Raw genomic sequence first — 10,428 nt, 5'->3', positions numbered from 1 at the left:
GTCGGCCTGTGAGTTGCCATCCTTCTTCCTGCCTGTTGCTCCTCCAATACATTTTTTGTTTCTGCATCTGACCAATGTGTGCCATTCGGTTCTTCCGTGAACTAAATCTGCGATTAACTTATAACAACTGAATAAGCAATTAACTTATAATTATCTTGTGAGGTTAGCAGTGAGCAGTTGCTGAAGACCGGTGCATTTGGGTTGACCATAGAGGGATGTCCTTGGTAAATTTTGGATATAGTATAAAACATTTTAAGTTCATTTGACTTGTTTGATAGCAAATAAACATGCCACATTTATTTTTCTAAACATTGTTCTGATCATCTATATCAAGACCATGACAGAGGATGTTGCACAAGCACAAGCTTGCATGAGTGTAGTAGACATTGTGAAGGACTGGTTTTGCTGCAATTGAGCCTTGTAAGTTGTGCCTGTCGAGTACTGGTTGGCATGAAAATACTAGGTTGTGTTGTTAAAAATTGTCCCTTACTCCCTTCTATGCTTTATTTTAGACATGCTAAGGCTTGTTGAGGCAACGCTGATCCTTTTATGTCAAGAATTTGTTGTCAGCAAGTAGAATCAGATGGTGAGGATGATGGTGACATCAACCATGATGAAGTCCTCATGGATGCAGTTACAGATCTTTTGCATGCTTTTGCAAAAGTGATTGGATCATATTTTGATCCTATCTTTGCAAGACATTTTGATCTTGAAATTTGTTGTGTGTCTCCCATATGCGCATATTATGTATTCCCACCTCCTCCTTGGCCGCGCCACGGAGGCACTCGACGTGCCCTGCTAAGTAATTTGAGTACACGCCGTGCGAGGACGTCGAGCGGTCGCTGCGGTTCCCACAGGACCACCTGGTGTACCGTGAGCGGCACTGCACGGCGTCGGAGCGGGAGCGGGAGCGGCTGCAGTGCCTGGTGCCCGCGCTGGTTGGCTACCAGACCCCATTCCCGTGGCCTGCCAGCCACGACGTCGCCTGTTTCGCATATTCAGTATCAATTGTTTTCCAATTATTTTTCTGATGGTATTCCATTTAAATAAATGCTACAATGCATCCTAGAATATCAATTGTTACAGTAATTTCCACACATAAAAGATATCTGGTTGGATAGTGTCACGATTTATGTGTTATTCTATTAAAATAGTCCTTAAATAAGAGATTTGCACTGACAGCTACCCATTGACGTAGGAGAAGGTTTCAAATTCTTCATCGAAACCACCTGTCCATATGACTGGTAGTGGTAGGCCTAATGCTCCTCCATACCGTCTTCCAGTTCTTCCAATGGACGATGATGAAATCTCATCCAAAGGTAAATCATATTGATATTTACTCCATTATTAGTACAACAGTGTAATGATTGGTGTTTGCATGGTTTAACATTATGTTTTGTTTTGGATATTTCTATTTCTATCACTTTAAAGTGACGTAGTGACTGCTACCTGCCTACTATTATATGTTTGTTTATAGCAATGGCATCAAAACTAGAAACAACTGACATGGTCTTTAAAAATATAGCTGATTTGTCATAGCAATGTTACTGACACAAAAGGGATAGTGTGTTGGTAGATGCAATCCCCTTTCATGCCTAATTTGTGGTAGAGATTGTCAATTCACTGCATGAATCATCATTTGCTATTGTGGTCTTGTTCATACAAGTTTCTCTTGCATCAGACAAAAATCAAGGATAATTCTATATCCTTGATAATAGGTGCTAATAAATGCAAGTATCCTTTTATTTTCTAGGTGGACTGTGGGTGTGAATTGCCTGCATTTTCTTGTTGATTTTCTAATCAACAAGCTCTATGTTAAGTCGTGTTAGTTTATTTATTCGTGCTCAGGATCTTGAAAGAGTATGTTTTGAATTGATATTGCATTTATTTCAAAGTGTTTTGAAGTGATATATTCATATAAAACATTCAGTCTCATTTGTTATTAGATGCATACATTTTTCATAACATATAAGAGATACTTTTTCTTCGTCGTGGCAAGCATCATATATGCCTGTCACAATTCAGCAAGATACTCCTTTCGACAGTGTTAAAGATACTGTCAAGCTGACATCACTTTTATGTTTCCATTCTTGCTACCCATAATCTGGTCTATGACTCTTGACAGAAGTAGGATGTTCTATGTAGAATTCAATCTGCTAGCCCTTTTTAGTAGTATTAGTTTTTTCTCCCTTGAATACGTAGGAGAACTACCTATGCAATAGTGATAACCTTTTTAGATATAGGTTGAAGAAATGAAAAGGGCCAGCCCTGGTACTTGTTTGCTTGTTTTGTAGCTCCATCCTCTTGTCGCCTCTGCTGTATTTCTTTGTCTGGAAGCTTACGTTGCCAACCTTTCCCAAGTCAGGCGGTTGGAATGTACCAAGGTCTGCTTCCACATCAGAACCAGGTCCCGACTATGTTTTGTAAGCTGCTTGGGTAATGACATGGAATCGAAGTAGCCTTTAGGCAGCGTTCGGTTCCCATGGATCTGTGGCCTGGAACTAGCAAAATTCCTTGTCTAATTTATATAAGTTTTGATGAGCTAGAACGATTCTAGGTGCATTCCAATACTGGCCTTGTTCGTTTGTTCGCTTGTCCAGCATTGCCCCAGGAACCGTTTTAATAGGTTAAAGCTTATATAAATTAGAGAAGAAATCCATCTAAAAATTAATTCAGGCCACCATTCCATGATAACAGAACGACCCTTAACTGGAATTGTTCTGTAGATTGCGTCTGGACATAGGACAACAAAAAAGTGCACAACACAACAGCTTGTAACAAGGCCATATGCTCTATACCCCTATTCCTCTTCCGAACAGGTGAACTTTTACTGTCTGGAGCAAGTGAACTTGATAGAGAACCATCGATGATCAAGTAGACATAACTGATATCTGGTTCCATTCTACTTGGGATTCCAGGCTCCCAGCTTTCGACCAACCCTTCAGCTCGACTCCAGTCCTGATCAGGTAGATATACCTTTGAAGTACTAAATGGATGTAAAGTACTTGTATGAACTAAAACTTAATTAAAAAGTTTCTTTAGTGCTGCCAGATCTACTGATGCAGAAAATCTCTCCCGTGGCGATAATCGTCCCAATATGTTGCCAACAAAAAACACCAACCGCCCAATAATAAAAATTCATGAAGTTAAAATATAGTCTGTTTAATTGGTTAAGCTATCTCTAGCCGTGTTATTCATCTCATCCTCTATCAGTCAGGTACATGAAATTTAGTTAATTGTATTGATCCCTACTTATAGCTATTTCTCCACCTTTCTCTAAACAATGATTTGTTGGTCCACCAATACCAAAACTATTCTAATTGTAACACTTTCTCAGATAAGAAAGTTGTCAAAGAAGTAGATTGGAAGCCAGTATTTGACTCATCACTTCATCACATTTTTCTTCTCTATTTCAGTTCTTCTAGCAGTTGAACTTTGCTAATTGAAGCTGCAAAAGGAACTTCGATAGATCAGCATTACGAGGCACAACAGTGAAAGCCCCATGTTTACCTTTTCCACGGTGAGTATGTAGTGACTATGTGATCTCTCTTATGCATTTATGCATTTAATTTGACTGAATGCTTCTATGAAAAGAACATTTGGATGGGCTAAAGCATGCTGAAGTAGTTTGCATGGTGTTTACAATTACATACTAGATCATTAGCCTTTACCATGTGATGCATGCTAAAACTTTGATGATAAGTAGATACCCCCACTATGATCTCAAACATGTTCAGTTCAGCACGCCGGAACAGAAAGCACGCCACAGTGGTCCTTGTCAAATTCGACGCCTTCTGCCAACAGAGTCAAACAAGACTGCATGTACGTCGTCTTGCAGACTTGCACTGCTTCTCATTACAATCTTCCTACCTATAAATCCGCTGTTATTCCATCTCCGATCAAACAAGCACTTCATCATCACTCTCAAATACAACCAGCTACATACAGTTGACTGAACTTTAATCTTCTTATGGTATCAAATGAATTAGTTTCATTTTTTTGAATGCTGGATAAGATGCTTGAAGCTTGACAAAGCCTTGGCACCAAATTGAATACCCATTCATAAATTGTATCATAATTCAAATTGTTTAGCCTCATGAAGCATGAAAAAATTATGCCCTCTAGACTGAAACTTTTTATTTGGATCAAACCAAATTATCTTCAATATTATTTCTTTTACCCTCATTGTGCAATTTGAACTATCATGATGCATTAGATTTTCTGTAAGAATTTACTTGTAACCCTGGAAATATTCCAATCAGCTCCATGCTTTCATCCATTTTCACAGTTAATTTCACAAACATCTTCCTCCCTTGATTACTTGAAATAATGGAGTGGACATACTGAACTGTTTTATCTCTGAACTGAGTGCCGATCTATCTACACATTACAAGCAAGAATTATGAATGTTGAATTCAGCTGTTTTGCTCCAATGCTACTTAATATTAAGTTATGATGAAAAAAGTTAATCTTGGGCCTAGGCAGAATGTACTACTTAATAATTCTTAGTAGAGCAAACTAGACATCGACCTGGTGACACATTGTGTTGGACTGCTGGTTATGACTATTATCATTGCTACCTGGTGACACATTGTGCTGGACTGCTGGTTATGACTATTAGCATTGCTAGAAACAGTGTATCCTGTTCGGTCGAGCTGGTTCCAGCTGCAGTAGCCATCCCACCAACATCGTAGCAGCTGCACCAAGTCAGCAGCAGATACAGCCAGAGAGAAGAGGCTGCACTAAGCAGGATAGGCTGCAGGCATGCAGCTGACCGGCTGGGCTATTCAATCAGCCGCAGCCCAAAGCCCCAAACACCCGCTTAAATCAGAAGCAAACATGCCCAAATATAAGACACAGTTTGATTTGGTGTGGTCTTCGAGATTACTCTTTGACTGCTAATTTCTCTTATAATGTCATTCGTGGCAAAAAGGTTGGTCAGTAGAAAGTATTTCTAATGGCTGGGAATTTGAACCACTGTCTGATTTGGACAGTAATTATTAGTGAGATGCCAAGGCACATTGTCGTTTTGTAACTATATGCTATTAGGGGTCAAGTATAGTGCTTTTATATGGTTTGAGTTGCCAAGCTTAGTTAATGAACCATGAACAATAATATTCTTTTACTTTTTAATTGTAGTTAGCCAGTTACTTATCAAAGTGGGATTCTTATTACAGCTGTGGGATATTCTTGTAGAGAACAATTATGACATTATGGGTCTGTTTTATGCCTATTTTTTCTGCCATCCTTTTGCTTTTGCATTATGATTGTGTGGTAAAAGAAATATTCAACGGCTCCATATTGGAATGTTTCTATGGAATTTCACTGTAGGCAGACATTATGGAGGTCCATTCTCCATTGAACACTCTAGGGTGTCTTGAGGCAGTTACAAACTAGCTTGAATTGTACTGCTTCAAAAGCTAAACCTAAACTGAAGTCAGATGTCTTCCAAGTTCTCGGAGGCTTAAGTGCTTAACATTAGAGTGTTACACTTTTTATTGTACCGACTACCCTATAAATCAGTCAAATCATGTACCACTTATTGACCACAACATTAATGTTGCCAGGCTTACTCCTCTTGGCGAACCTCCTTCACCAAGAGCTGCACATGTAGCAACTGCTGTTGAACCATGGTGGTCATTCAGGTACCTAGCTTAGCTGTGTCAATTTTGTTGTCAGGTCGGTGCTGATGCAATAGCGAATATCACCAATCCCTTCGCATTTTGTTTCTTTTAGGGTGGAATTGGTCCAGCTGGCTTATCCGCTGAGGACCTTCATGTTCTTGATCTTAAACAACAACGACCGCGATGGCATAGGTGGATTCTCTTGCTACTCTACTGTGGTTTAAATTGGGACTTTTAGTTTGACTGTTTGCTGAGGATTCTATTTCTTTTGCACAGAGTGGTGGTTCAAGGTCCTGGTCCATGGTATGGATATGTGATGGCCTTGGTTGGTCAACGATTCTTATTGACAATTGGTGGCAATGATGGTAGGAAATTGCTCGTGTCTGTCATGTCTAGATTATTGCTACATACAGATCATTCCAGCTGATCGATGTTGATAGTAAGACTGCATCAATGTTTCAGGAAAACGACCCCCGGCAGATGTATGGGCCCTTGATACTGCGGCCAAGCCATATGAATGGAGAAAACTTGAACCGGAAGGTGAAGGGCCACCACCATGCATGTAAGTGCCCCAGTAATACTGAGGAAACTTTACTCCTTTTAGATTCTACTTAAATCATTGAGCTTAAGAGTAACTCCAAGAGTTTCTATATCCTTATTGATAGAAATAGAGATTTTGGTCCTCCAACAGCTTCTTTAACTAGATGTCCAAATATTGCTATCCTCTATTTTAGATTTCTGGCTAGGCAAAGATGCAGAGCTATATTGACTCTAGAGTGTGCACAAGATATAGAAAAACTGTTGGAAGATGAAAATATAGAGAGGGATTTTTCTCTCCAAATGATGATTTAGAGAGTGAGTTTAAAGAAGACTCTTGGAGATGCCTTCAGTTTCGTGGCTTGATGATGCTGCATACATTAATGAGCTGCTTTTGATTCACATTAAATTGCTTCATAATTTCTAATAAAGCTCCCAGTGCTTCATAATTTGTAATAAACCTCTGGGGAGATGGAGACGGAGGTGAGTGCGGCGCGGGACGTTATGGCCATGAAGGATCACATAGATCTCGAGGCCTCGCAGTCGCAGTAGCCCAGGAAGCTGCCGCCAAGGACCTCAAGGAGATCGCCGGGAGCTTCTGGCTTGCCGCCTCAATGTTCAGCAAGAAGTGGCAGAAGTGGAGGGGCAAGCAGAAGCTCAAGAAGCAGGAGGCCGTCTCAATTTGAAGTCTACTAACATATCCTTGCACATAGAAATTGTATGATACACCTGGAGTCCACCTTCACCATAGGTAGGCAGCAGTTATCCATGCTGATGATCTGCCTTCTCTTGCACCACAAAGTCGTTTGAAAGGGCGATGTTTCCCGTATGTATATTCCATTTGGTTGAACACATGTTCCTTTCTCTAAATTTTCGCACTAATCTTTTTCTTCAGAACATGATGTTATATTCAGGCTAATGATACATATGTTGAATTGAACAATGCTCTCTTTATAGTGTGTCTGATTGAACAATGCTCTCTTTATAACAAATTAGAACATTATGCCTTCTAACAGATACTAAATTTCAGAACATGTGTCTGATTGAATTCTACACCAGTTCTTGGAAGAGAAAGCCTCACCAAGTCATCATCTCCAGGTTTGTTATTGTTTAGATGCAAATCATCGTTAGTTAACTTTTTGTGTTGAAGTAATTGTTTGGTTGAGAAAATTGGTTGCCTATCTTCTATTTTCTCTGTTTTGTTATAGCACCAAGCTGATTTGTGTCTAATTTATAGGAACGATGTTAGTGAAAGTCAATTTAATCTGGTGCTGAACATTGAGTTGCAACAAATTATCGATGGAGACTGAGTCACCGCAGCTAGAAACCACTGTCTCAAGGTGATGAACATTGAGTTGCAACAAATCATCAATGGAGACCAAGTCACTACAGTCAGAAACCACTGTCTCAATTTGAGGAGATTTTCCATCTATGTTTGTTAGAAGGTATAATGCCTATTTATCTCTTGTATTCGAACATTTGGCAATTAAGAAATAGAAGATTACTTCCCCAATATCCTTTCTTCCTAATATCACCTTTTACGGCTTCTGGGGAACAATCACTTGGTATTACCGACTGACATGTCCATTCATATGTGAGATATTGGGTTGATATATATGTTGTTCATTTCCATGTAATTGTTGTGCACTAATATTTATCGAATAATTTGTACACCGTCGCAACGCACGGGCAATCACCTAGTGAAACAATAATTAAAAAACAGGAAAAAGAAGATACGTGAATTGCAGAGAACAACCACCAATGGTCACGACTGCCGTCGCGGCGGTCGCCGGCGCCGTGCCGCCAGCTCGGAAAGCCCAAGCGGTAACTGTGGCCACAACCACAGCACTACCTCCCACCCTCACTAGAAGGCAGCTCCTCGCCGCGGTCGCCACCGCCTCCACCCTCCCCACGGCCGCCGCCTCAGCTGCGGCCCCCAGGTTCGCCGAGATTCCGGGCTCCGGCGGCGTGAAGGCCCTGGACCTCCGGGAAGGTTCGGGAGAGATCCCGGCCGTTGGCGACCAGGTAATGACGCGCTGATCTACACTAGCTGCGCCGATCTATAGCTAACCAAGTTCACATCACACCCGCAAATTGATCTAGCTTATCACTCGATGATCCACATAAGCTCGCTACAATTTCTTCTTCTCACGGTTTAGAAGCTGCGCGTCGCACGAAGTACACAGATGCCATTTTTGCGGCTTGTATTATTTCTAGGAAACCTGTGCAGTGCAGAAGGCTCTCATGGTTTCTCACGCCCGTGTATGAACACTACACAGGTTGCGGTTCATTATTATGGGAGATTAGCAGCGAAGCAAGGATGGCGCTTCGATTCGACGTATGATCACAAGGACGAGACCGGCGATCCCATGCCGTTTGTCTTCACCCTTGGATCCGGCAAGGTGAGATACAGATCCCACTGACTCGTGCAGAAGAACTGAACTGTACATCTATCATCTATGGTACTCGTACTGCTGCGGTTCTGGATAAAGATCCTAACTGAACTTTGTGTTCATCCACTCTCAAGTCCCGTTGGTAAAAGTTTGGTACCACAGCGTAGCATTGGTGTCCCTATGTTCTTCAAACATGCCTGAGAATCCTAGTTGGTTTTCGATACATGGAGCTCAGTTGTTCTGAATGCAGCTGCTATGCATTGTGGGAGTATAAACCGCCTGTTCTGAATTCCTTATGCATTTCGAGGTTCCTGAATACTACTATTGATTGTCTTAGCACCCAGCAAAAGCAAATTTTATGGGACGCTAGTTTGTGGGATCATTACGAGGCTGATACTCAGGCGGTCAAGACATAGCATGATACGGATCTTTCAGGTTATACCTGGCATGGAAGCAGCAGTGAAGTCCATGAGAGTCGGCGGTCTTCGCCGAGTGATCATTCCACCATCGCAGGGATACCAAAACACGTCACAAGAACCGGTTCCTCCTAATGTAATTCCTCTGGTCTCAATTTTTTTTTGCTAGATTCATTGTTATTTTAAAATGGCTTCCTGGTTGGTATATACATGGGTGTGGTTGGACTAAAGAAAGTATCCATTTCATGTCTGTAGTTGAAGGATGTAGCTCGGTACCGCTGGCTGGACATAGCAACATAGCACTAATCTGACATCCTCACCTGCTGTTTTCATGTGCAGTTCTTTGATCGGCAGAGGCTGTTCACCACTATATTCAACCCGACGCGCCTCGCAAATGGCGAGGGTTCCACTCTCGGCACACTTATCTTCGACATCGAGCTAATCAACATTAGGCAACGTCCATAACTGTTCTGCTCCATACTCTTGTGTCTAAAAAGTTGTTCCGTGCAAGAATCTGGTTATGCTTTAAGTAACTGTCAGCGCTCCTTCGGTCAATCCCCAATTACATATTGTAATGCATACTGATCGCTGACAGACGATATATGAAGAAAAATCAATTGAATGCGGATTTGATTCCGTTGTTCTACCCCTGAAATGTAACTCCTTTTATGCTTAAAAGTCGTTGTGTACTCTATGCCGCTGGAAAAGCAGCCTTGGCTTTCACACCAGCAAAAGGTTGGATTAAGTGACAGCATCCTGTAATCTATGTAACTATGTTTGAGAGAGAAAACACCAGAGATTAACAAACACCAGGTCGAGGAGAGGCCTCCTTCACAAACATGAACGAGGAGCCACCATATGGGCTGATCCATGAAGCCTTGCCAGACCTGAACGAGGGGCCACCAGAACCCTTCCAAATCCATGAAGCACAGCTTGTTGGAGGTGAGATTGCTGGAGGGCAACATGAAGGACAACATCAGTTCGGGTAAGTTCTTTCATTATTTGTTACATCTCTATAATTATTTCAGTTGTGCTGACCCCGCACTGTAGCGCATGCTGATGACGAACAACATCAGCCTAGCTAATCTTGATGAGCACCAAGCAGATGCAGAGGCCACACCTGACCTCAGTGGTGCAGCAGCCTACTTAAAACGAACACCAAGCAACAGGATGGTTTTGGTACAGACTACAGATGGGGAGGGGGAATCATACATATTAATTACTAGTGTATTGCCGCGCGTAGGGCGCCCGGTGTTAAATCCGTTTGTGAGATCTTAATTTGTATATAAATAATACATGTGGGTTAATATGTAATATACAACATACATATATCTAAGTATAAACTGTTTGGAAAAATAGTTGATAAGCAGAAATATGTGTATATGATTTTTTTTGGAGTGTACTGACAATATAATATCAGTACACCTACGTCATTATATATCAGGGTCGGCAAATTAC

At 41.3% G+C, this 10,428-nt stretch overlaps 2 protein-coding genes across 4 annotated transcripts; both read left to right on the top strand.

Annotated features, from left to right (window-relative positions):
- Positions 1–1,051: 1,051 nt before the first annotated feature.
- On the top strand, positions 1,052–7,807 carry LOC103654885 (serine/threonine-protein phosphatase BSL2 homolog). 3 transcript variants are annotated; one of them, XR_002269358.2, is made up of 8 exons: positions 1,052–1,319; positions 3,417–3,822; positions 5,568–5,645; positions 5,737–5,816; positions 5,901–5,989; positions 6,087–6,912; positions 7,192–7,259; positions 7,399–7,807. XR_002269358.2 is itself a non-coding variant. In XM_020552928.2 (7 exons), the coding sequence occupies exons 2-6, from the start codon at positions 5,631–5,633 to the stop codon at positions 7,202–7,204; spliced, it is 297 nt and encodes a 98-aa protein (XP_020408517.1). In that variant the 5' UTR covers positions 3,682–3,822; positions 5,568–5,630; the 3' UTR covers positions 7,205–7,259; positions 7,399–7,807. The 3 variants fall into 3 exon arrangements, 2 of the variants coding, with proteins under 2 accessions (XP_020408516.1, XP_020408517.1); XM_020552928.2 differs by lacking the exon at positions 1,052–1,319 and having other exon boundaries at positions 3,682–3,822; positions 6,087–6,186; XM_020552927.1 differs by lacking the exons at positions 1,052–1,319; positions 7,192–7,259; positions 7,399–7,807 and having other exon boundaries at positions 3,678–3,822; positions 6,087–6,186; positions 6,359–7,063.
- Positions 7,808–7,905: 98 nt separating this feature from the next.
- LOC100282300 (FK506 binding protein) lies at positions 7,906–9,616 on the top strand. Its single transcript, NM_001155212.1, is given in 4 exon segments — positions 7,906–8,186; positions 8,441–8,563; positions 8,990–9,106; positions 9,310–9,616. Coding segments are annotated over 4 exon segments (630 nt in total). The 5' UTR covers positions 7,906–7,922; the 3' UTR covers positions 9,436–9,616.
- The last annotated feature ends 812 nt before the right edge of the window (positions 9,617–10,428 follow it).

The sequence above is a fragment of the Zea mays genome, chromosome 4 (assembly GCF_902167145.1).
Source record: "Zea mays cultivar B73 chromosome 4, Zm-B73-REFERENCE-NAM-5.0, whole genome shotgun sequence".
NCBI lineage: Eukaryota > Viridiplantae > Streptophyta > Magnoliopsida > Poales > Poaceae > Zea > Zea mays.
The sequence above is the reverse complement of the archived record's forward strand: the minus strand, read 5'-3'. Positions and strand labels throughout refer to the sequence as shown.

Bases quoted from the DNA above. Each gene is read 5' to 3' on its own strand.
- LOC103654885 (XM_020552927.1), top strand. The intron at 5,817-5,900 runs GTGGATTCTCTT...TCTTTTGCACAG, and splicing joins CAACGACCGCGATGGCATAG to AGTGGTGGTTCAAGGTCCTG. The intron at 5,990-6,086 runs GTAGGAAATTGC...TCAATGTTTCAG, and splicing joins GACAATTGGTGGCAATGATG to GAAAACGACCCCCGGCAGAT.